The 27,205-nt window shown below is 38.2% G+C and overlaps 1 protein-coding gene across 1 annotated transcript in view; it reads right to left on the bottom strand.

Annotated features, from left to right (window-relative positions):
* Positions 1-27,205, bottom strand: part of LOC110541090 (ankyrin repeat domain-containing protein 26-like) — a 194,165-nt gene that overhangs the window by 52,019 nt on the left and 114,941 nt on the right. Inside the window, 7 exon segments of the mRNA XM_060371561.1 lie at positions 89-152; positions 14,423-14,437; positions 16,705-16,728; positions 17,262-18,218; positions 20,074-20,114; positions 23,098-23,170; positions 25,501-25,529. Of these exon segments, the coding sequence (XP_060227544.1) occupies positions 89-152; positions 14,423-14,437; positions 16,705-16,728; positions 17,262-18,218; positions 20,074-20,114; positions 23,098-23,170; positions 25,501-25,529 (1,203 nt within the window).

The following is a 27,205-nucleotide window of genomic DNA, read 5'->3' as shown; positions in this document are numbered from 1 at the left end:
ACATAAATACTGCAATTCATCACCTTATATTCATGTAGTATTACTCTACACCAATTAATTAAAGTAACGGTTTCATTTGGCAACTCACATTCCGCTGAGCATGATTCAGTTATTGGAGTCAAGGCACTGATATCATGTACCACTTTTGCTGGCTTTAGGACCTATAAGACAAACAATTCTATGTGCATAAGGAGTAATTCACCCTTTTGTACAAGGAGAACAAAATATACTTTCACAAATAACTACTTGGCAAGATATTTTATCAATAGTTAACTTCTTAAACATCCAAAGAAAGTACGTTTAAGCGATAAAAGATTCTGGAGATTTTCTTTCCTTTCAGTCTTTTATTTTCCAATCGTGTTCTTTTTTTTTTTTTTTTTTTGTATCCTAGGCTTGTCTGGAACTTGTATATTAGATATTAGCTCAGGCTAGTCAGTCAGGATCTCATGGCAGCCCTCCAGCCCCAGTCTCCTGAACACTGAGCTTCAAGGTGAGTGTCATTACACCTCACAACATTTATAATTTTGCATCTTTACAATTGTTACATATTTTATATTTTTGTGTTTTTATAAAAGACAAGGCAGCCACTCCTGATGAGACCTAATTGACTAGGATCAGAGGAAGGAAAAGAAGTCCTCCCCTATCAGTAGACTTGGGGAGGGGCATGCATGCAGAGGGTGGAGGAAGGGAGGAATTGGGAAGGGAGGAGGGAGAGAACCACAGGGGGGACACAAAGTGAATAAAGTGTAATTAATAAAGGAAAATATATACATATTGAGTAAATTAATACTTTTTATACAATACCTTAATATTTTCCTTAGATATTTTAATTTTGGTCCTACAATAGAAAAACACATTTTCAGATAACATTAAACCTATACAAAACAATGAATATCTAAAATGATTAGGTGTTCAAGAAAATGTCTTTTATAAGTGGTTATTCTATTTATAAGATTTATACAGCATAATATTTCTACAAGTATAATTCAATAATAAAGAGAATAGAATATGTAAAATAATTTTGCTGCTATGGATCTGGGTTATCTCACTCATCGTTTTCTAGTTCAATCCGTTTGCCTGCAAAATTCCTGATTTCATTCTTTTCTCCGTGTGAAGAGTAGTAGTCCATGTGTATGTATACCACAGTTTGATTGTCCATTCATTGGTCGAAAGACATTAGGTTGTTTCTGTAACCTACCTATTATGAACAGAGCATTAATGAACATGGCTGAGCAAGTACCTGTTGGGTAGGATGTTGCGTACTTTCAGGCATATGCCTAGGAGTAGTAGTACAGCTGAGTACAGCTGAGTACAGCTGAGTGATATGGTAGATTTACTTTTCAAAATTTTATTATTATTATTTTTACAATTTATTCATTTTGTTGTTTTGTAATTCATTTTGTTTTTTTGTTCTGAAGTTTATTCTTTTTTTAATAAATTAGTTTATTCACTCTGTATCCCAGCTGTACCTTCCTTGCTCATCCTTGTCCCCTCTCAATCCCATCCTCCCTCCTTGGACTTAGACACGTCCAGTGTCTATCTTGTTTGCCCTATCCTCCCATGCCCCTCCCCAAGTCCACTGGTAGGGGATACCTCCCCTTCCCTCTGTTGCATATCAGGTTTCATCAGGACTGGCTGCTTAGTCTTCCTCTGTGGCCTGGTAAGGCTGCTCCCCATCAGGGGGAGGTGATCAAAGAGCCAGCCGCTGAGTTCATGTCAGAGACAGCCCCTGTTCCCCTTACTAGGGTACCCACATAGAGACTGAGCTGCCATGGGCTACTTATGTGCAGGGGTTCTAGGTTATCTCCATGTATGGTCCTTGGTTGGAGTGTCAGTCTCAGAAAAGACCCCTGTGTCGAGATTTTTTTGGTTCTGTTGCTCTCCTTGTGGAGTTCCTGTCCCCTCCAGGTCTTTCTAGTTCTCCCTTCTTTCATAAGATTCCCTGCACTCTGCCCAAAGTTTGGCTATGAGTCTCAGCATCTGCTTTGACACCCTGCTGGGTAGAATCTGTATCTTGATTATAGCCCCCCTCCCTCATCTTCTCCAGGTCCCATCCTCCCTTCCTCTTCCCCCATTCCCCTCCTCTAGTGCACTGAAAAGGGAGAATCCTCCTCCCCTACTATCTGACTCTAGTCTAGGATTCTGCTGTGGCCTGACAAGGATGGCCAACAAAGTGATCAAAGAGCAGACCGTGGAGTTTACGTAAGAGACTGCCCTTGCTTCCCCATATTAGGGAACTCATTTGGAGACTGAGCTTTCTATGGGCTACATCTGAGCAGGGAGTCTAGGTCCTCTCTAGACACGATCCATGATTGACTTATCTGTCTCTGCAGTCCCCATCAGCGCAGATTTTTTACTTTGTTGGTGTCCTTGTGGAGCTCCTTCTATACTCCCCCTACACACACCATCTTCCAAAAGACTCACTGCTCTGCTGTGGGTCTCTGCTTCTGCTTCGATCCCCTTCTGGGTGGACCTCTGTGGTAGGCTCCTGTCCTGTTCCCTTTCTTTACCACTTCCAGTGTCTATCCTGTTTGCCCTTTGTAACGAGATTTAAGCATCCTCCCTAGGATCCTCGCTCCAGCATACAATCAGGAAATAACACATGTAGCCTATCTCTAGAGCATATATCTTCATGGAGGAAGTAACATGTACTTTGAAGAGAGTTTCAATGTAAATGACCTCCTTATGTACATGGGAAACATTTTCCCAAATTGTGCTGTAAACTAACCTGGCTGTGTCAGACTCTAGAAATTTGAGCCAACAGGACTGAGTCTTGTTGAGACAGATTTCTCTGCTCGTTGCAGATTTTGCAGAGACATGCACAGTTTTCATTTGCATTCCCTAGTTGTAAAAGGTGATGAATATTCTTGAGAAATTGTGAGATAGTTCTTGGCTATACTTTTTTTTTTAATTTGAGAACTCTATATTTAAGCCAATTTTTAATGGGTCCTTTGTGATTTTTTTTTGTATGTCCTTTCTATATTCTGGATATTATTCAATTTTCTCTCAAATATACAGCTGACAAAGATTATCTTTCATTCTTCTGGCTTTTTCTTCAATGAGCTTATGGTTTCCTTTACTGTGCTGGGTTTTGCTGTTTTTTTTAATTAATATTTTTTATTTTTAAATAATTTTATACATTCACTTGTATCCCAGCTGTAGCCCTCTCCCTCTTTCCCTCCCAATCCTTCTAGGTCTTTTTTTGTTAGCAATACCTGTTTTTACTTTTTATTTTTTCTTTTTTATTTATTTTTTATTTTTTATTTTTTCAATGCAGTTTATTAAGGAACCTTGAACAATCCTCGGACCCTGGGGAAAGCCAGCCCACAGCTTAAATAGCCTCTGGGTAGCCAACCCAGGCGTGCCTCGTGGGCAATGCAGATAGGTCCACATACATGGAAGCAAGCCAGATCCTCAGCCTTAGCCAAATGTGGAATTGTTCGTGACAGAGAGCACTCACCATCGGGAAGGTGGAAGGCAGAAACCAGCTCCATCTTTAAGGCATAGCATTCCGCAGCTCTCTACAGTTTCTCCTTTTTGTTTTAGACGCATCAGGCAAGAGTAGAGGTCTGATCTCTGATATTAGAAATAAATTGGGACTATGTACCAATGTTCATTTAGGTGTCATCCACCCAAAGAGCATCAGACCCGTCTGATACCTTTTTCTCAGAGGCGGGACCTGGGGCATCAACCCGCATGCAATCAGACATGCTCTTCTCTGGGTCCAAAGCGGCTGACCCTGAGTGCAGTGCTTAGCCTCGCATCCTGAGCATATCATTTTAGCTTTTTATGGTATCCAACCATGCTTGGGGAGAATGTCCTGCTTCAATGGCTGTAAAGGCCTGAATGATCATGGCTGCATCACACTGTTGTGAGACTCTAATCTTGCATATATACCACAGGCAAACCAAGGAGACCAACACCAGAAGGCCTGCTAACGCTCCCATGCCCGCCCATTCCTTCAGATGATTCATGGCTGCAGCAATCCATGATGATAATCCTGTGGCTAGTCCTGCGTCCACTCCGGTAGAATTTACTGTGACAATGGCCACTCTCAGCTGCTCCATCGTAGTATCGAATTCTCCAGTCCAATTACCTAAAATATAGCTCGACAATTGTTTAGACAGATTTGCAGCACAGGAAAAATTCTCATGTTGTATGCTAGTGACACAAAGTTCAGCATACTTTCATTGACAGCCAGGTTGAGCGATTTGCCATAGGGTATCAATTTGCTCCTGCAAGAGGTCAATCCTCTGATTGAACACCATCAAGCTTCCTTTTAGTTGAGCATTAATTCCTTTATGTACAACTAAGGCATGAGCTACATTGGCTAAATGATTATTCAGGGTCTGAGCAGTCTGCCCAGTATGACTCATGGCTAATGCCCTGGTGGTAGCTCCAACAGCCGCCAATGAGATGGTAGTAACAATGGTGGCTGTAGTTCCAAGATCCCTTTTCTGTCTGAAGAGAGTCATAGCGTGAGGGGCATCAACGGGCACAGGCACCCAGTGAGGCATGCGAGTAACCAGGGCATACCTAAATTTACTAGCATTCCAGCATTGGGCAAAAAAGCAAGTATCATTACCACAATTACTTGGCTCTATCTGGTTAATAATGAATAAAAATGGGGGATATAGACAAACAGGTGTGGGTTTATAGGAAATATTATGAGAAGCCTTAACCCCCTCGTTGGAACATCCTGCGTCAGTTCTAGAACTAGCAGTGGTGGTGTCCGAGGTCTGAGTAGGTTCAGGAGACCATTGCCCCCAGGGGCGAGACGTGCTCCATGCCAATTGACTAACTCCATGTTTTCCTCCACTTTTGAAAGTCATTTAAGGTTCTTAAATTATTTTTCCCTTTTTTTTAATTTTTCATAAATTACACTTTATTCATTCTGCATCCCCCCATAAGTCCCTCCCTCCTCCCCTCCCAATCTCACCCTCCCTCCTCCCTCTGCTTGCATGCCACTCCCCAAGTCCACTAATAGGGGAGGTTCTCCTCTCCTTTCTGATCTTAGTCTGTCAGTTCACATCAAAAGTGGCTGAATTGACCTCTACTATGGCCTGGTAAGGCTGCTCCCCCCCAGAGGGAGGTGATCAAAGAGCAGGCCAATCAGATTATGTCAGAGGCAGTCCCTCTTCACATTACTATGTAACCCAATTGGACTCTGAACTGACCTGGGCTACATCTGTGCAGGGGTTCTGAGTTATCTTCATGAATAGTCCTTGGTTGGAGTATGAGTCTCTGGGAAGTTCCCTGTGTTCAAATTTTCTTGTTCTGTTGCTCTCTTTGTGGAGACCCTGTCCTCTCCAGCTCTGACTATTTCCCAGTTCTTACCTAAAATTCCATTCACTCTGCCCAACAGTTGCCCATCAGGCTCAGCATCTGCTTTGATAGTCTGAAGGGCAGAGGCTTTCAGAGGCCCTCTGTGGTAGGTTCCTAGGTTGTTTCCTGTTTTCTTCTTCTTCTGATGTCCATCCTCTTTGCCTTTCCGGATGGGGATTGGACATTTTAGTTAGGGTCCTCTCTCTTGCTTAGTTTCTTTAGATGCACAGGTTTTAGTGGGTTTTTCCTATGTTGTATGTCTATATGAGTGAGTATATACCATGTGTGTCTTTTTGCTTCTGGGACAACTCACTCAGGATGATTCTTTCCAGATCCCACCATTTACCTGCAAATTTCATGATTTCCTTATTTTTCATTGCTGAGTAATATTCCATTGTGTAGATGTACCACAATTTCTGTATCCATTCTTCAGTTGAGGGACATCTGGGTTGTTTCCAGCTTCTGGCTATTACAAATAAAGCTTCTACAAACATGGTCGAGCAAATGTCCTTATTATGTACTTGAGCCTCTTTCAGATATATGCCTACGAGTGATATAGCTGGATCTTTTTTTGTATGTCCTTTCTATATTCTGGATATTATTCAATTTTCTCTCAAATATACAGCTGACAAAGATTATCTTTCATTCTTCTGGCTTTTTCTTCAATGAGCTTATGGTTTCCTTTACTGTGCTGGGTTTTGCTGTTTTTGTTTTTTTTTTTTTTTTTTTAATTTTATAAAGTCCTACCTGTCAGTTTTTAGCCTTCAGAAAGTTTTTCTATAACTATATTATGCAAGTTACTGCCAATGTGTTTTGTTACCAGTTTCAATATTCAGGTTTCTCATTTAGTATTTGATCAACTTGGGGTTATTTTTTCTGCAAAGTGACAGACAGGACTCTAATTTCATTCTTCTGCATGTGGACATCCAGTTTTCCCAATATCATTTGTTGAAGGTTATTTTTTCCAGCTTAGGTTTTGATACTTTTGTCAGATAATAAGTGGCTGAAATTATCTGTACTCAGGCCTGAGTCCTCTATTTTGTTCTACTTGTCTAAATGCCTGTTTTTTTGTCAGAGTATCATGCTGGTTTTATTACAATTTAGCTTCGTAATGTAGCATAAGATCTAGAATGGTAATTCTGTCAGCATTGTTTTTTTTTCTTTTTTCTTTTTTTTTTTTCTTTTCTTTCTTTTTTTTTTTTTGCTATGGATATTGGCTATCGTGATCTTTTTGTGTTTTCATGTGAACTTTAGGGTAGGTTTCTGTTAAGAATGAGATGGGGATTTTGATTGAGATTGGATTGAATCTGCAAATACCTTTTGGCAAAAGAGTCATTTTGTAATATTAATTCAACAACTCATGACAATGATATGTTTTTCCATTTTCTGGGTCTTTCTTGTCTTTTTATTCAGAGGTTTAAGTTTTTCATTAGGGAAGTTTTTAACCTCTTTAATTAGGGTTATTCTAAATGTCATTCCACAGATGAGTGGATAATGAAAATCTGGTACATTTACACAATGAAATAGAGTTCAACATTAAGGAAAAATTATGCTTTCAGATAAATAGATGGACCTAAAAAAAGTTAGACTGAGTGAAGTAAACCAGATTCAGATAGAATAATGCCCCATATCCTCTCTCATCTGTGGTTCCTGGCTATTGATGTTAATACATGAGAATAAAGCATGGTGTAACCACAGAAACCAAGGAAATATAATAGGACAAGAGGAAGGAGAGTGTCAAGGAAAGGAATATGTGTGCAGCTGTTATAAGGTGGGAAATTGTAATAATGAGGTTGAAACCCCATTATGAAAAAGGGAAAGTTGTCAATACTTAAAGAGAAAGAGGATCAAGGGATATTACATTATATTATATTAATGTATAATATATTGTATATATAAAGGAAGTTAAGCCACTTTAGGCTGACAATGCTCTCCACAAGAACCACAGACTTAAGAAAACCTGAGCACCAGGCATGAAACAGCTGCCTTCAAATGGTCAGTCAAGATAGTTCAAGTGACACTAAAATCAATAAATAATATTAATGTACTTCTTAGTTGTTTCACAAGGATTGAATGTGGACCTGTATTGCTGAAGGCATCTCACACTTAAGACTGGAGCCAGATGATTTGAGGTAGGGTAGGTCTAACCTGAAAACTTCTTTTCTGTTGTCTAATTTTTATGGTTTCTGAAAACAGTTTGCACGCTCCCAAATATGGAAGCAAGTAAGCAGCTCTACCTAGTAAAACAGCTATAAATGATTATAAAAACCACATTGCAAGATATTCATAAGCAAGCAATGCCTGCTATTCACATGTCAGTAGCAACCATCAGGAGTGAAGTCATGCCTGCTACTGGAAACTTAGCCAGCTTCCTGAGACTCATGAAGTCATAGAACTTAGAAAAGCATATACTACTTTTATTTGTCAGGCCAGCACAATTCCTTACAACACTCTAAATAGTATTCATATACCTACAGATGAGTTTAGTTACCACCGCTCATCAAAGAAACTTCTCATTGAAAAATATAGAGAGCATCACAGGAACAAATGCAGGTATCAATAGGTTTTGTGGAGCCCAGCCTTAACAGACGCATCGGCACCATAGCTCCTGCATCTATGGTTCAGGGAACACCTTGGAGCCAGAATACTAGAGATTATAGTATCTGTCAAATAGTCTCTCTTAGAAATATTTTGCAGAAACCAAATAGGAATACCAGTAATATCATTGGACATGTTAATGCGGGGGGGGGGGGTAAAATTTCACAGAGTCTCACTCCTAGCAAAAAGCTGCAGACAACTAATGACTGGTGGGAGAAGGAGAATTACTTTCTCCCAAGGATGAACCTCTTTTTGGTTGTCCAATACAGAGTAGTCAGATCTGAAACCATATTATGTATGAAAACAAAAACAGCATAAGCAAGTTGTATTCAAACACACACACATACACACACCAGTAATAACCAAAGGAAAAGGGGCTATCAACTTATGAGTGGTGGGAGAGGAGGATATGGCAGGGAAGAGGAAGAAAGAGAAATAGGGAGAGCCATAGGCTTCTACTTAAATTAAAAAAGAATTAAGAAAGACCTAAAAAAAAATCTTAAGACAAAAATATTGTAAAATTCAATCCCTCATGAGCAAACCTAGAAAACAGTAACACATGAAATGAAATATTTCGTGACATGAAAATAACTTTCAATGAAGTTTGTTAGTTGGAACAGCTAAGATTATTTTATAAAATAAAATAATTTTTCTCCAGCAGTTGTCTTTATTTTTGAACTTGTTACATATTTATGTGAGTAGACAATAATTTAATTCTTAATAAAAATAAATGGTTTTCTACTGAGCATTGATAAAACTTCAGAGTAGAAGCAATAGAAATAGTGCTTTAGACCATGCAGCTATTGTCATGGGGGTTTTCCTTTGATTCCTTTAACCTCTTAATATTATTTTTAAGTTTATGATGTGAATGGCCCTATGAAGGAAGCAGAGCCTTGTAGGTCATCTGCCTTTCTGAGAGAACAATAGAAATTCAGAAAAAAAATTATAATTCCGAAATGAAATAGTACAAACTGAACAAAAAAATTGTCTCTAAATGGCTCTTGGACAAAAAAAAAAAAAAAAGAAAAAAAAAAGAAAGAAAAAGAAAAGAAGAAAGAAATCTTAATTCAGACTTTGTATGTAAATTTGTATGTACATTTGTTAATTTTACTTTCGCACATTGACTAGAAAAAATTAAATCATATAAATATAGTTACAATTTTTATATATGCTGGAGATAGACTTATCAAAACTCATCAAAACCAAACACATAAATGAAAGAATTGGATCCCAGAAGTAGCACTCACAATCAGGTCAGTAAAGTTGGACGCTTGTTTGGGAAGTGGTATCTGGTGGCTAGGTTGACACGTGGGCAGCCTCAAAGCCAAATCTGTTCTTTGTACTTTGAAAATTCCATGTGAAGAACTACCTTCAAATTTTATACTAAACTCTGAGTACCCCATAAGCCTTTGGCAGCATTCATGCAACTGTATGGATGTTTTTAAGCCAAGAAAAGACACATGCAGAAGGGAACCAAAGACAAGTCAGGTTTAGGACCCATTCCTTGCCACTCTTCATCTGTTGGCTGCATCTCCCTTCTGCTTTTCATTTCTTCCAGAACATCATTCCTGTGGTAATAATGTATTGTGATAACTGTAGGCAAAATATTACTTTACTTTTGAAGTTTTAAATAGGTGGACTGTACTATAGTTTGCTTGTTTATTACATTCAAAATTATTTTTTCTGACATTTATCCATATTGATTTGTTTAGTAATATTTTATGTTAGATGTCTGAATTTTATCTAATACTCTTTTCTTTTAAAATTTAACTTCTCTCATGCTGTACCTAGTGGAAGGTATGGGTATATTATGACTGGGAAGGACAGTATCTAAAAGCAATCCATTGGTTTCAAAATCAGATTTTGGTCTGAGCTTGTCGAATAGCAGTTTAGAAATTAGTGCCTAGAATCTTCAACATCTTAGTCTACTAGGTCTCATCAGGAGTGGCTGCATTGTCTTCCTCTGTGGCCTGGTAAGGCTTCTCCCCTCTCAAAGAACAGGCCAATCAGTTCATGTCAGAGACAGTTCCTGTTCCCATTACTATAGAACCCACTTAAGACACTGAACTGCCATGGCCTACATCTGTGCAGGGGTTCTAGGTTATTTCCATGCATGGTAGGTACTTGGTTGGGGAATCAATCTCAGTAAAGAACCCTGTGCTCAGATTTTTTTTGGTTCTGTTGCTTTCCTTGTGGAGCTCTTGTCCTCTCCAGATCTTACTATTTCCCACTTCTTTCATAAGATTCCCTGCACTCTGCCCAAAGGTTGGCCATAAGTCGCAGCATCTGCTTTGATACCCTGCAGGATAGAGCCTTTCAGAGGCCCTCTGTGGCAGGCACCTGACTTGTTCCCTCTTTTCTTCTTCTTCTGCTGTCCATCCTCTTTGCCTTTCTAGATGGAGATGATTTTAGCCTGAGTCTTCCGTCTTGATTAGTTTCTTTAGGTGTACAGATTTTAGTAGGTTTATCCTATATTATATGTCTATATGAGTGAGTATATACTCTGTGTGTCTATCTGCTTCTGGGAGAGCTCAATCAGGACCATCTTTTCCAGTTCCCACCATTTACCTGCAAATTTCATGATTTTCTTGTTTTTTTTTTTTTTATTGCTGAGTAATATTCCATTGTGTAGATGTACCACAATTTCTGTATCCATTCTTCAGTTGAGGGACATCTGGGTTGTTTCCAGCTTCTGGCTATTACAAATAAAGCTTCTACAAACATGGTCGAGCAAATGTCCTTATTATGTACTTGAGCCTCTTTCAGATATATGCCTACGAGTGATATAGCTGGATCTTGAGGAAGTGCTATTACTAGTTGTCTGAGAAAGCACCAGATTGATTTCCAGAGTGGCTATACAAGTTTACATTCCCACCAACAGTGGAGGAGGGTTCACCTTTCTCCACAACCTCTCCAGAATGTGTTGTCACTTGAGTTTTTGATCTTGGCCATTCTAATGGGTGTAAGGTGAAATCTCAGGGTCATTTTGATTTGCATTTCCCTGATGACTAATGATGTTGAGAATTTCTTTAAGTGTTTCTCTGCCATTCGATATTCCTCTATTGAGAATTCTCTGTTTAGCTTTGTTCCCCATTTTTTAATTGGATTACTTGATTTGTTGCTTTTGAACTTCTTTAGTTCTTTATATATTCTGGATATTAGTCCTCTGTCAGATATAGGGTTGGTGAAGATCCTTTCCCAATTTGTAGGTAGTCGTTTTGTTCTGATGACAGTGTCCCTTGCTTTACAGAAGCTTTTCAGTTTCCTGAGGTCCCATTTATTGATTGTTGCTCTTAGAGTCTGTGCTGTTGGTGTTCTGTTCAAGAAGTTGTCTCCTGTGCCAAAGAGTTTCAGATTCTTCCCCACTTTTTCTTCTAACAGGGTTAGTGTGTCTGGTTTTATGTTGAGGTCTTTGATCCACTTGGACTTTAGTTTTGTGCAGGGTGATAAGTTTGGATCTATTTGCACTTTTTCTACATGTAGACATCCAGTTAGACCAGCACCAGTTGTTGAAAATGCTATCTTTCTTCCATTGTATGGTTTTGGCATCTTTGTCAAAGATCAGGTGTCCTTAAGTTTGTAGGTTTATTTTGGGGTCTGCAATTCCATTGATCCACCAGTTGGTTTCTATGCCAGTACCATGCAGTTTTCAGTATTGTTGCTCTATTGTACAGCTTAAGATCAGGGATGGTGATACCTCCAGAAGATCTTTTATTGTAGAGGATTGTTTTGGCAATTCTGGGTTTCTTGTTATTTCATATGAAGGTGAGAATTTTTCCTTCCAGGTCTGTAAGAATTGTGTTGGTATTTTGATGTGAATTGCATTGAATCTGTAGATTGCTTTTGGTAAGATGGCCATTTTTACTATGTCAATCCTGCCAAGCTATGAGCATGGGAGATATTTTTCATTTTCTAAACCTTTCTTCTGAGACTGAATGTTTTTCATACAAGTCTTTCACTTGCTTTGTTAGGGTCACACCAAGGTACTTTATGTGGCTATTGTTAAAGATGATGTTTCCCTAATTTCTTTCTTAGCCCTTTTATCTTTTGTATACAAGAGGGCTACTGATTTTTCTGAATTAATTTTGTATCCAGCCACATTGCTGAAGGTGTTTATCAGCTGTAGGTATTCCCTGGTAGAATTTTTGTGGTCACTCAGGTATACTACCTTATCATCTGAAAATAGGGATACTTTGACTTCTTCCTTTCCAATTTGTATCCTCTTGTTCTCCTTTAATTGTCTTATTGCTCTAGCTAGGACTTCAAGAACTATGTTGAAGAGGTATGGAGAGAGTGGGCAGCCTTGCCTTGTCCCGGGATTGATTTAAGTTTCTCTCCATTTAGTTTGATGTTGGCTATAGACTTGCTGTATTCTGTCTTTACTATGTTCAGGTATGTGCCTTGTATTATCCCTGATCTCTCCAATACTTTAAACATAAATTGATGTTGGATTTTGTCAAATTCTTTTTAAGCATCTACGGAGATTATTGTGTGGTTTTTTTTTCTTTCAGTTTGTTTATATAGTGGACGACATTGATAATTTACATATATTGAACCTCCCTGCATACCTGGGATGAAGTCTACTTTGGTCATAGTGGATAATACCTTTGATATGTTCTTGGATTCTGTTTGCAAGTATTTTGTTAAGTATTTTTGCATTGATGTTCTTACGGGAGATTGGACTGAAATTCTCTTTCTTTGTTGGGTCTTTGTGAGTTTTAGGTACCAAGCTGACTGTAGCTTCATAGAATGAGTTTGATAGTGTTCCTTCTGTTTCCATTTTGTGGAATAGTTTGAAGAGTATTGATGTTAGCTCTTCTTTGAAGGTCTGGTAGAATTCTTCACTGAAACCATCTGGCCTTGGGCTTTTTTTTGCTTGGGAGATTTTTAATGATCACTCCTATCTTCTATTTCCTTAGGGGATATAGAGCTATTTAATTCATTTCCCTGGCCTTGACTCAGCTTTGGTAAGTGGAATCAATCAGGAAAATTGTCCATTTCATTTAGATTTTCAAATTTTGTGGCATATAGGCTTTTGAAGTAAGACCTGATGATTATTTGCATTTCCTCAGTGTCTGTCATTATGTCCTCCTTTTCATTTCTGATTTTGTTGATTTGGATAGTGTCTCTTTGACTTTTAGTTAGTTTGGCTAAGGGTTAGTCTATCTTGTTGATTTTCTCAAATAACCAGCTCTTGGTTTCATTGATTCTTTGAATTGTTTTATTCATTTCTAATTGATTTCAGTCCTGAGATTGATTATTTCTAGCCATCTACTCCTCTTTGGTGAGTCTGCTTCTTTTTTTTTTCCCCCTAGGGCTTTTAGGTTAGTCATTAAGTTGCTTGCATGAGACATTTCAAATTCTTCTTGAAGGCACTTAGTGCTACAACCTTTCCTTTTAGCACCACTTTCATTTTGTCCCAAAAGTCTGGGTATGTTGTGCTTTCATTTTCTTTGAATTCTAGGAAGACTTTCATTTCTTTCTTTATGTCTTCCCTGACCCAGCTGTCATTGAGCAACACGTTGTTCAGTTTCCATGTGTGTGTAGGCTTTTTGTTATTTCTGTTGTCATTGAGATCCAGCTTTAGTCCATGGTGGTCAGATAGGATACATGGGATTATTTCAATCTTTTGTATCTGTTGAGACTTGTTTTTTGATCAACTATATGGTCTATTTTGGAGAAGGTTCCATGGAGTGCTGAGAAGAAGGTAAATTCTTTTGTGTTTGGGTGTAAGGTTCTGTAGATGTTGGTTAGGTACATTTGATTCATGACGTGTGTTAGAGTCATTGTTTCCTTGGTGTCTTCTTGATGAAGTTTTCCTTTGATGAGTATGAAATGACCTTCCCCATCTCTTTTGATTAATTTTGGTTGAAAAATCCATTTTATTAGATATTAGAATGGCTACTACTGCTTGCTTCTTTTGTCCATTTGCTTGGAAAACCATCTCCCAGCCCTTTACTCTCAGGTAATGTCTATTTTTGTGACTTAGGTGTGTTTCCTGTATGCAACATATTGTTGGGTCTTGTTTACATATCCATTCTGTTAGTCTGTTTTTTTTTTTGTTTGTTTGTTTTTTTATTGGAGAATTGAGTCCATTGATGTTAAGGGAGATTAATGACCAGTGGCTGTTAGATGCTTTGATTTTGCTGTTGGCTATGGTAGTGTGTTTGTGTGCTTGGCTACTTTTAGTTTTGCTGTAGTGAATTTATTTGTTTCCTGTGTTTTCCTGAATGTAGTTAGTTTTCCTGGGTTCTATTTTTCCTTCTAGTATCTTCTGTAATGCTGGATTTGTGGGTAGGTGTTGTTTGAATTTATTTTTTTCATTGAGTATCTTGCTTTCTCCATCTGTGATGACTGTGAGTTTTGCTGGATGCATTAGCCTGGGCTGACATCTGTGTTCTCTTGGGGTCTACATCCTATCCGTCCAGGCCCTTCTTGCTTTCATAGTCTCTGTTGAGAAGTCAGGTGTTATTCTGATGGGTTTGCCATTATCTGTTACTTGGCCTTTTTCCCTCTCAGTTTTTAGTATTTTTTCATTGTTCTGTACAATTACTGTTTTGATTATTATGTGGCAGGAGGATTTACTTTTCTGGTCTAATTTATTAGGTATTCTGTAGGCCTCTTGTATTCTTATAGGCCTCTCCTTTAAGTTGGGAAAATTTTCTTCTATAATTTTGTTGAAGATATTTTCTGGGTCTTGAAGGAGGGAATCTTCTTTTTTTCCTATTCTTGTTATTCTTAGGTTTTGTCTTTTCATATTGTCTTGGATTTCTTGGATGGTCTGCAGGAATTTTTTGGATTTAACAGTTTCTTTGATGGATACATAGATTTCTTCCATTGTATCTTGTACACCTGAGATTCTTTCTTCCATTTCTTGTAGTCTGTTGGTTATGCTTATCTCTGTAGTTCTTGTTTTCTTCTGTAAATTTTTCCTCTTCATGATTTTCTCCATTTATGTTTTCTTTAATTTTTTCCAATTCTGTCTTCAGGTCTTGAGTTTTGTTTATTTCCTTCACCTGTCTGTTTGTATTTTCCTGTTTTTCCTTTAGTTCCTTTAACTGTTTGTTTTAACATTCCTTTGTTTCTTTTATTTCCTTCAATGATTTAGTTATTTCCTCTCTGAAGGCCACAAACTATTTGGCTGCATCTTCCAGTATTTCTTCACTGATGGCCATAATCTGTTTGTCTTTATCTTCCTGTATTTCTTTATGGATTGCCATAATCTGTTTGTCTTTAACTTCCTCCATTTCTTTACTGATGGCCATAATCTGTTTGATTATCTTCTTCTAATTCTTCATGTATTTTATTTGTTTCCTCTATTATCCTCTTCATCAGCATAGATGTAAGGTCATTTTCTTGGATTTCAATTATGCTGGTGTGTCCAGGGCTGCCCACCCCTGGATGACTAGATTCTGGAGATGTCTTATTTCTGTCTTTTATTGGTTGAGCTTTTATGCTGACCTCTACCCATTGGACTATTTCAGGTGTTGGCTATTAGTTTCTGGTGCTTCCTGGAATATTGAGGTAGGGAGAATCCTCTTGGCAGGAAGATTATTTTTCCTGAAGGAGGCCTCCTCTGCTTTTTGGGTGTGGTCACTGAATGGCCAGTGTTTCTCAGGAATTGCCACTGCTCACCTCAGGCGTATAGACCTGAGTGGTAGCTGTGGTCTTTGTTAGGCAGGGGGGCTATCCTCTCACCCGTAGAAGTCCTGGAGACAGCTGCCCTGCTGCTGGGTTTCTCTTTCTGAATTTAGTGAGCTGCTGCTGTTGTTACACTGTTTTCGAGGTACAGCCCTCTTGAAGAACGTGCTGATTCCCTCGCTGTGGGCTTTTCTCACAACAAGGGAAACTCAGTCTCTGGTGCACCAGGGCCCACAGTACTGTCTGGGAAGGTGAGTCTAACTCACAGCAAGTCTCTGGGCCAGAGGCTGAGTCCTCCCCCCTGAGCCAGTAGCTAAAGGCCCTGCTCTGAGCCAGAGACTGTGTGCCCAGGGCTGGTATGGCATCTGGGGACGCCACTCTGGTCTGGAGGCTGTGCGCCCTGATCTGGGCTGGTAGCTGTGCTTCCCCTTCTGGGCCAGAGGCTGTGCACTCCTCTCTGGGCCGGCAACTAAGGGCTCTGCTCTGAGTTGGAGGCTGGGTGCCACACTCTGGGCCAGAGGCTGTGCACCCCGAGTCTGAGATGGTGGCTGCCGGTTCTGCTCTGATCGAGAGGCTGCACGCCTCACTCTGGGCGGGAGGCTGTGTGCTCCGATCTGGGCCAGCAGCTGTGCGCAGCTGGTCCCCAGGACCTTTTCCAGGGATTGACTGGGTACCTGAGGTCAGTCCCAATTGATTTCCACACCGTAGGATTTCCTCTCACCTGGCAATCACAAACGCTGGTGTTTTAGATCCCAGAGTTCAGTCTCCTGGTCGCTGTGCAGACACTGCTGTCCTGCTCCTCAGATACAGTGTCCTCCCGGCGCCATCACCTTGGATCCCCCAACAACTGAGATTTTTAGAGTTTAAAGAGTCAAAGAATTAAAGAATTTTTTCCGTGTAAAGAATTAAAGAAAGTTCGGCGTTCCTAGCCAGGAGCTATCAGTTCTGGCTGTTAGAGTGTTAAACAGTTTCAGTGTCTTCCTTCATAATCAGCAGAGACATTAACCAAAAGCTATCAGCTCTGGTAGTTAAAGAGTCAGAGAGAGCTCCTGTCCCCTCCAGGTCTTTCTATATCCTCCTTCTTTCATAAGATTCCCTGCACTCTGCCCAAAGTTTGGCTATGAGGCTCAGCATCTGCACAGATGTAGTTTGTGGCAGCTCAGTCTCTGAGCTGTTCCCTAGTAATGAGAACAGTACTGTCTCTGACATGAACTCAGTGGCTGGCTCTTTGATCACCTCTGAGCAGCCTTATCAGACCACAGAGGAAGACAATGCAACCAGTCCTGATGAGACCTGATAGGCTAGGGTCAGAAGGAAGGGGAGGAGGACCTCCCCTATCAGTGGACTTGGGGAGGGGCATGAGAGGAGAATAGGGAGGGGGCTACAGCTGGGATATAAAGTGAATAAACTGTAATTCATAAAAAATAAATAAATGTTTTAAAAAGTCAGAGAAAGAGTTTAGAGCCTTTAACCAGACAAAAACTGTTAAAGAGTTAAAGAGTTTCTTGCCAGAAGCTACCAGCTAGAAGCCAAGAGCCACCAGCTTTGGCACTTTTTGCCTATCTGAGTTCTGCCTCAGTTTACCCTTGTGTCAAAGTTAGCCATATTTGCTACTCATGGAAAATGTAAAAAAATGAGAATTCCTTTTAAAGGGCAGAATCAATAACTAGTTTCAAATCTTCCTGGGCTTACCCAACATGCTCCTCCGCCTCCTCAAGAGGAGATCGCTGATTTCTTGCTTCCACACACTTTCTTTGTAGACTTGTTTTTTGTTTTGTAACAGCAACAGCAGCAGCTGGTACAGCTGTGGGGATATTAAAAGGAGGCGTCGCTGCATCTGCAACAGCAGTAGTAGCTGCTCCAGGAGTCCGGGGAGGAACAGTAGCAGCAACAGCAGCAGCGGCAGCAGCAGCGGCAGCTACAGCAGGTGAAGCAACAGCATGAGAAGCAACGGCAGCAGCAGCAGCAGTCGCCGCAGCAACAAGAGAAGGGGATGCAGCTGAAGGGTTAGCAGGAGGAGGAGCACAGGGAGTGACAGCCGCAGCAAGAGAAGCCACAAGAGCAGCAGCTGCCGCAGGACCAGTAGCAGCAGCCACGGCAGTAACTGCAGCAGCAGCAGGACCTACAGTGGGAGCATCAGAAGCAGCCGCTGCGGTGACAGCAGAGGCAACCAGCGCGGCCACAGAAGCAGCAGATGCGGCAGTGAGGGAAACAGCAGCCACCGAAGTCATTGCAACAGTGGAGGCGGCCGCGGCGGCAGCAGCAGCAGCGACAGCAGGGGCAGTGTCTGGGGCACCGGCAGCAGCCATCGAGGCAGGGACAGCAGCGGCGGTGGCAGCCGTCGCAGCAGCGACAGGTACAGCGGAATTGTCAGGCGCAACCCCGGAAACAGCAGCGAGAGCATCGACAGCCGCAGCGGCAGAAACAGCCGCAGAAGCCGTTGGAGCAACAGCAGCCACGACAGCAGCTATGGCAGCAGAGGCAGCAGCGACTGCAGCAGCAGGAGCAGCCACAGCTACAACAGCTGCAGCGACGATGGCAGCAATGACAGAAGCAGTAGAAGCATCAGGAGCAGCGGCAGCTAGCTCCTGGCCATAGGATCGAGTCCTGTCTTCCATTTCACTGCTTGCATGTTTCTGCCTGTTCGCTTCACCCTGTAATGAGAGTTGAATATTAAGGGTAACATTTTTTTTCACAGTAAAGAGCTATTTTTCCCCCCAATGATCTTTATGAGTTGACTGTTGAATTTTATGAATTTACCTTACAAAAACTTTTTGTGTCAGTGTATAATAAGAAGTGCAGCTTACAAAGAAGTTTGACGTTCTTGAGGGATATGGGGAGCCTAGTGCCTGTTCTACTTTTGAGAAGATTTTTTTTTCCTTACCATCTTTAATTCAATATGCATCACAACTCGGCCTTATACTTTGAGGTTAAACCTCAAAAGTTTAGCTGAATCTTTAATATGTCAATGTGATGAAATCACATGTATCAAAATTTATAAAAGTAATAAAACCACCTAGAAGAAATGGCTGATTTAAGGATAAAACTAAAAGTGTGTAGAGCTATAAATGCTTATTTTAAAAATATGTGAAACCATCTTATAACTATAAATGATAATACTTTGAGCAAAAGATACAAAGTTAAATAGACAAAACAACAGCAGGTAGACTTGATTGGCTGGGGATATTTCTTGCAATTTTCAAACATATATTTTATGTCCCTCTTCCATCCTTTCTTTTGACCCATGATAGTCTCATCAGATTCCTTAAATAAAAGTAGCTTGCCAACTGTAAAACATTGTATGACTTAGTAAAATGTCTCTCTGTGCATCTTGGTGTAAAGGTCACATGCTTAAAAAAAAGTTAGTTTGTCAGAATATGGCAGGAGTAACACTGACAGTGGAAAGAGGGAGGAGAACATGGATATTTTATACCACCACTTTTCATACTTAATGGTTTTCTTTTTATGCAGTATTCCACTGAAACTGTCCTTGTCTGATGAACACATGACCCTACATTCCCACAGAATGAACACGTAAATTCACATATGCAGAAACCCTATCACAAGTCTTACTTATTCCTTATTCTTTGATAATTTTTTGTGATGAGATAGTGGCTTCTATTCAAGTATACTGTCCAGCACGACTGTTTTAAAAAAAAATCATCCTTATGTCATCAAATAACAATTAGAATAGTGATTAGTCACAGGTAACTTTTTAACATAGGTTTAGTTCTTGCAAATTGATGAAATCTCTTCAGGAGTGAAAATTGTGTAGTTTATCCTGCAATAGTAGAAAAATGAGCCAGGCAATTTAACTACTGTTTGATTTGACTATTTGATTTGATTTGATTTGACTATTCTTAACCCACTATGTTAAACTTGCCACAGTAAATAAATATTTTTAGTACTTCATAGTTTTCCTCACAATAAAAGACTTCACCCTACCTTACGTTAAATATGAGCATTCTTTTTTAGTTACGTCATTTTTCTGTAGTTTAGTAAAACTGAAGTGGTGGAGAAAGCACTAGGGCCTGCCTTTCCCTAGCACTAGGGAGGTAGAGAAAGGAAGATCTCTGTGAGTTTATGGTCAGTCTAATTTACAGAGAGAGAGCTCCAGGGTAGCCAGAGATACAAGATGAGACCCTGTTTCAAAATATGAAATTTCATATTTTAAAACAAATTATGCACTATGATAATTTTAGGCATATGCAAAATGAGATTGAATTTTCATACATGGTAATACAAAGAAAAGAGGTTGCTCTAAATCTATTTGATAAGTTACCTGTTAACTAACTTGAAGAAGTTTGTTGCTTGTTTCTTAACTGCATTTACAGTCCTTCTAGACAAAAAACTTTTATCGTTTAAGGATATTTCAATAAAGTATGAAATTATAACCTACTTGCTCCACAGAGAAGTTTAAAAACATAATGCTATTTGGTATATGCTACACTATACCCTAAAAGGAAAAATCTTGTAATGTTAGTCTTTTAAAATGAAGTATTTACATACCAATGGCTGATTATTTCTGCTGCCATCACACATGTCTTGATCTGTTTATAATAAATAAATGTAATTAGTTATACCACAAACAACACTGAAGAAAACAAAATCAATTATAATAACAGCTAAGTATTTTTAATCTGCAGTAATAAATTTTTCTGTTTTCTATTTCCAGAATTTTAATAGCTTATTTATCTTTAGATGAAATTTTTATTTTAAGAGTTATTTCCAATTATCTAAAACCCCTTTGAAAGACATCAAATATTTCTTAGTTTTAGGTAGAGAGAATATTTAGTCACAATTTTACCTACCTTACATATGTGGCAATACTTTTTAAAACTTTAAAAACAAAATTAAATGCAAGAAAATCACATATACATATACGTTCACAGTGTATATAGTTCAATAATTCAAAATTGAAAATTTAAACAACCTGCTAAGCATTACAGTTACATTCCTGAACTCATATGTGTATACACTTTCATTTATTTGTTCACGGTGTTGGAAACTGTCTTTGTTTAAGATTTAGTTGACTCTGGGAAGTTTTCCTTCATTTTTTTTTTCTAGAATGTTAGGCATCTCTTTTGAACTGAGTGAGTGCTTTATATCATTTTTTTTTTTAACTTTAACTTTACCGGCCTAACTTTATTTACTTTATGATTCCTTTAACTCCTGGATAAGTAAGTTAAACTTTCCCAATCATCTTTGAAAAAAAAATAACATTATTTATTTTTTATTTTTTTTCTCAGTAGGTATTAGGGTCCTGATAAATGTGAGCTGCTGACGATTAAAAGTGAATATTTTTAGAGATGATATTTCAAGAGTGAAAGATCAAGCTGAAATTTATAAAGTGACTTAGGCAGATGTAACAGTGTGAAACATGAATGGAACAGGAAACATATCCAAATTTACAACCCCCAAAAGATGATTAGTTCACGCAAGAAAGAAGTTTTTAAAAAGTAAGAAAAGAAAGGTAGGATTATGTCATTTTAATGAATGAATAATTTATTAATATGACTTTGAAGCTCTAATTCAGAGGATACTTTATAATGGAAAATTGCATATAGTTGCAACATGAAAACTAATACATATCCTAGTATATTTTACAATTATTTATATTATATAATATAATTTGTTGTCATAGACGTGATCTATTAAATACACTGTATAAACAGGCTCACAAGTCAGAGTAGTGTTCATGGGGCCTGAAAATACTTTTCATGCTTCCAACAGAGACTGTAAACACCACCACAGCTGCATAACCTTTTTTTAAATTTCTACAATGAAATGTATGGAAGATATGCTAGTGCAATCGTGCCACCAAGCTTGTGGGAGTAAGCAATAAGTATGTTTATGTTTAAGGCCCACTCCATGAGATGGAACCCACCGCTGATACCTCCCTTATGAGCCAGGGACAGGAACGAAGGGAAAGCCAAATGCAAAGGGAATGTAGCTATTAAATGACTCCTAATAACAATCTTTAATACTCATCAATCAGTGCTTGTTCAGCCATCAACAGAGAAGCTTATGGCATCTCCTATGGTAGACGGGAAGGAACACAGAGAGAAACCACAGTCAAATGTGAGGCAGATAGTGAGAGACCTTAGAACACTCATTCATTGGGCACACTCAGGGAACCGTGTGAAAAAGGAGGCAGACAGAGTGTAAGGGCCAGAGAAGATGGAGGTCAAGGTAGCATGTCCTTCTAAAAACAGAAGGACCTATACACGCAAACTCACAAAGACTGTGGCAGCCTGAACAAGGCCTGAAAAGATCTGTACCGGATGAGGTCTCAAAGCTGAGAGTGGACATTAGACACCACTGGTATCACAGTTTTCTCCAGCTGACATGAACTAGCAAAGGAAATTAGTTCTCTCTAATCGATTTTCACTGGATATACAAACCCTTGTTAAATCACAGCTTCCTTCCTAGCAGTAGATGGCCAGTAGTAGATGTCTCACAGTGCTTTGCCTAAATTTTTAAATTTTAGCCAAAAGAACTTTATCAATTTCAACTGTAGTTTCAGTATTATTATTATTTACAATTTATTCATTTTGTATCACAGTTGTACTTGCCTCCCTCATCTCCTCCAGGTCCAACCCTCCCTCCCTCTTCCTCCCCTATCTCTCTTCCCTAGTCCACTGATAGTGGAAGTCCTCATACCCTGTTGGCTAACCCCAGCTTATCAGCTCTCATCAGGACTGCCTGGATCCTCTTCCTTTGTGGGCTGGCTAGGTCACCCCACCAGGGAGAAGTGATCAATGAGCAGGCAAATGGTCTGATAATACTTTACTTATTTATTTTTGTCCTACAAGTCCTTTGCTTATATGTTTTAGTTTCAATTTTTGTTTCTCTGCAACTGTTTTTTTTAATTGTATGTGTATCTTGTGCTTTTTTGCCTTTACACGATGTTTTTCTGATCATTTGTTTTGCTTTGTCCTATTCAAATTTGTTTTCATTCTAGCTTATCATTATTTTTTGTTTTCTATATTTTATAGATGCCTCTGTTTTCTAGTGATAGAGACCAAGAAAGGGAGTGGATTTAGATGGGCGTGGAGATTTGTAAAGGATTGGGGTAGCAGCAATTCTAATCAGAATATATTACTAAAGATTCTATTTTCAATAAAATGAAAATAAAGACTATGAAGATCCTGGAGTGCTCTGTTCTCAGGAAAATATGTATACAAAATTAAAAGTATGTGAGATGCTGGCCATCTCTTTTGTGATCATTTTTAAACTATGGGAAAATTTACATTGTCATAAATCACCCCAGTTAATCCCTTAACAAATATGAGTAGTTTGGCTGGAAATGTTAGAATGTAGAAACTTAAAAATACTGATACTTAAAGAAGTATTCATTTATAAAACATTTTCATAAGATTCTATGTACTTTCTCTATACGTTGTTAAAGCATTTGCTTTATTTAGGACAAATACTTCTTTCACATTTGGAGGAAAATTAAGTAAAATGAGAATATTGCATCTATTTCAGATATTTTAAAATCTTCTTTCCAAAATAATTTTGTGAAGTTACCTGATTTGAATGTTTGTATTTCATTCCTTTCTAATTTTGTATTTTGATCAAAGACTTTTATTTCAGTGGGATCCTGGATGGGGTTTGAAGCAACACATTCAGTAATGAATTTATATCAATAAAATATGATGTACATTATATGAGGAAAATAAAATTATTTACCTTAGACTCAGGAATTTCTCTCTTTTCTTTTTTCTTTTCTCTATCTTTCTTTTTTTCTTAGATAAGGAAAAAGGGAAAGAGGGATATAAGGATATTTTATAGAAATGATATGAGAAAAGGTAGATTATTTGTTATTCTCAAATAAGGTTATTTCTAGCTCATTAGTATAAGATTTTGTATATTGATGCAAAAATAAATTTATTTTATACATTAGTACAAGTTTTAGTATATTGGTACAAATTTAAGGTTTACTGCCAATACTTTAAAAAATGTTATTACAAGCTGTTTAGGATATTAGGTAATGCAACTTAATTGTTAATCAACTCATGGTCATGTCAGACATGAGTCTAATCTAGTTTAATTTATCAAAAAAGGTATATACTAGATTTAACAGATAGATATGATTCTATAGATAAATATATAAAAATAAATAAGTCTTCAAAAACCTCAGAGATTTACAGAACATGGCATTTTAAAATGTTTTTATTGGAGACTGGAGAGATGGTTCAGCAGTTAAGAGCACTGTCTGTTCTTCCAGAAGTCCTGAGTTCAATTCCCAGCAACCATATGGTAGCTCTATCTATACTGGGATCTGATGCCCTCTTCTGGCATGCAGGTGTACATGCAGATAGAGCACTCATACATAAAAAAAAAAAAATAATAAGTCTTTAAAAGAAAAAAAAAACCCTCTGGTTTATGATGGGGTTGTGTTCTGACATAAAATGTTTTTATTATTTTAAGGATTTTTTTGTCAGTGAGACATTTTTCTAAATGAAAAGTTAGGCAGCACCCAGCCTACCTCAAAAATAAATAAATAAATAAATAAAAAAGATAAGCATCAAATACCTTCTTACGGAGATGGCTGAAAATATAGCAAACCACTCACTTAGGCAAATAAAATGCCCTTGCTTTACAACAGACACAATTCTGCATAAAATGGGAAAGCTCAAACGCAGGCCAAATAAACTGCCAAACTCTGCCAAGACAGGGTACACAAATCCTAAATAGTTCCTGCTTCACATATATGTCTGTAAAAGACAGAAGGCTGAAGGCAATGCTTCAACAGTATAGATTGTTTTGGATGGCATCTTAGGCAGAAAACTGTCTCTGCCTTTTTCTTTTCTTTTCTTTTCTTTTTTTAAGCTGCTAACATCCACTTTCTATTTACTTAAGTAATTAATTTTATTCCTTCTCAATTCTCCTATGGGGGTGAAGAACAAATAGCCATAGTTTTACAATTAGCTTAGTTGCTTAGAAATTAAAAAGATATTTTACATTTAGATACATATTTTTAGGTTGGTAGATACAAAGTATAATAAATAATTTAGGTAAAAATAACTTTAAACCTTCATAGATAGGATAGGCATTATAAATTGCACTTTTACATATTGGTTTTTATAGCTGTTTCATAACTATTCTTACTGTATAAAAATGAACTTTTCATTTAGAAAAAAAGGGGAATTGTTGGGGGTTGGTCTGATTCTTGTATTTTGATGCTAATTACTGGCCCTCAAGATCTGGTTAATGCCTGGATAAACCTAACCTTGTTGTGGAAACCTGCCTCATACATTATACCTGACTGGTTGATTAAAGGCCTCAAACCTGGACAGGGCAGAACGGGGTAGGTGTGGCTAACGTTCCCAGGGAATCCTGGGAAACAGACAAATGGAAAGAGAGGAGGCTCGTGGACACCGCAATGGGTTAGTGTGAAGAGAAACCATTTGGACCAGGAGGAAGGACTCCAATAATGGCGTGGGAAGGCCCAGATGAAGAATAAAAGCAAGTATTCATAAGACTGTGGATGAAAGGTAGCCCAGATAAGGATGGTAAGATGGATGGTATTGGATAGGAGCTGTGAGGTGGACACAATGTAAACAGAATATCTGCCCAGCCCAAGTTCAATAAGGCAATTATAAAATCTAACAGGTGTCTGTGTCTTATTTGATTGTGATAGTGTGTTAAATGATACTACCATAATAACTATAGGGCAAATAATAATAAACATTATTTAGTCCAATATCATTTTTACTTATTACAACATATTTTAAAATTCTTCTTCCCAGAATAATTTTGCAAAGTTACCTGATTTGAATGTTTGTATTTCATAGTTTTCTAATTTTGTATTTGCATCAAAGACTTTTATTTCAGTGGGATCCTAGATGGGGTTTGATAAAACACATTCAGTAGTTTGTATTTAATAAAATATAATGTAAATTATATGTGGAAAATAAAAATATTTACCTTAAGTGAAGAACATTTCTTGTGAGATTCTAAAAAAAAAATAGTCAAGGAAAATATATAGTGATTTAGATGTAAAATCAATTGTCATATATCCATACACAAAAATCACAAAAGTTATTCTTTGTAATTTCTATCTAAATGATTATTTTAGATTTGGATTTGAGAGAATAATGTTTCTTGTTTGCTCTTGAGATGCAAGATTAGAGTCTCACAACAGTGTGATGCAGCCATGATCATTCAGGCCTTTACAGCCATTGAAGCAGGACATTCTCCCCAAGCATGGTTGGATACCATAAAAAGCTAAAATGATACGCTCAGGATGCGAGGCTAAGCACTGCACTCAGGGTCAGCCGCTTTGGACCCAGAGAAGAGCATGTCTGATTGCATGCGGGTTGATGCCCCAGGTCCCACCTCTGAGAAAAAGGTATCAGACGGGTCTGATGCTCTTTGGGTGGATGACACCTAAATGAACATCTGTACAAAGTCCCAATTTATTTCTAATATCAGAGATCAGACCTCTACTCTTGCCTGATGCGTCTAAAACAAAAAGGGGGAACTGTAGAGAGCTGCAGAATGCTATGCCTTAAAGATGGAGCTGGTTTCTGCCTTCCACCTTCCCGATGGTGAGTGCTCTCTGTCACGAACAACTCCACATTTGGCTAAGGCCGAGGATCTGGCTTGCTTCCATGTATGTGGACCTATCTGCATTGCCCCCGTGGCACGCCTGGGTTGGCTACCCAGAGGCTATTTAAGCTGTGGGCTGGCTTTCCCCGGGGTCCGAGGATTGTTCAATGTTCCTGAATAAACTGCATTGAAAAAAAATAAAATAAAAAAATAAAAAATGATAACTCTGATAAATTTAACTGAAATAGAAAATGAACATATACCAACTTGACTAGCTGATTAATAAAGGGTCTTTGTATTCATGATTCTGAGAATTGGCCTGACTGTCAATGAGTTAAAAAAAAAAAAAGGTAAAAGTGTCATTAGGAGATCAGAGCCCTCTGGAATCAAGGGTTGAGTCCCACCATCAATACCCTGCCCCCGGTTGAAAGGTGTATCTTCTGTAGAGTGTTTTTATTTAAAATGTGTGTGCTACCACAAAGGAAAACAGAAGTTCTGCCATCCTAAGAAAACATTGTCACTCTGAAGTCTAGCATGTGTCAGCACCAGTTTTACTATAGGTTGAAAGGGGGTATTTCAATATGTAAAGCTTCCACTCATTTTATATTCTTCATGATCTATATTTACTAGGGATTGATTTAAGAAGCATTCCACTGACTCACAAAGTTATTTGTAAATAACCAGTCTCAGCTTTTCATAACATCTGGGTTTTCCAGTACCAACAAAAGTTGCTGAAAAGATGTTACTTTTACTTTGGCCAAATTTTATATACTCAAACTTCTTAAATTTCTGTCAAAGTCTTGTGTATTAGAAATAGCTGTATAAGTAAATATATAATTAAAATTTAACTCAGAAATATAATTCACCAGTGGAGTTTGTTTCTGTAAATGATAGAGTCTTATTGTATCAAATTTATGTTACTTTATAATAACTAATGTTTTAAAAAGAATATTTAAGCTATTTAAATTTTTGTGCCTCCTCCCCAAAGGACATTTAAAAATATGATCGTATATTAACTTTATATATCTTTTTCATTAGTTTTGTCTTAAACATTGTGTCTTATTTTATTAAACTGTTTTAT

This window comes from Meriones unguiculatus, chromosome 18 (assembly GCF_030254825.1).
Source record: "Meriones unguiculatus strain TT.TT164.6M chromosome 18, Bangor_MerUng_6.1, whole genome shotgun sequence".
Lineage (NCBI taxonomy): Eukaryota > Metazoa > Chordata > Mammalia > Rodentia > Muridae > Meriones > Meriones unguiculatus.
This window is presented reverse-complemented; position numbering and strand designations above follow the sequence as displayed.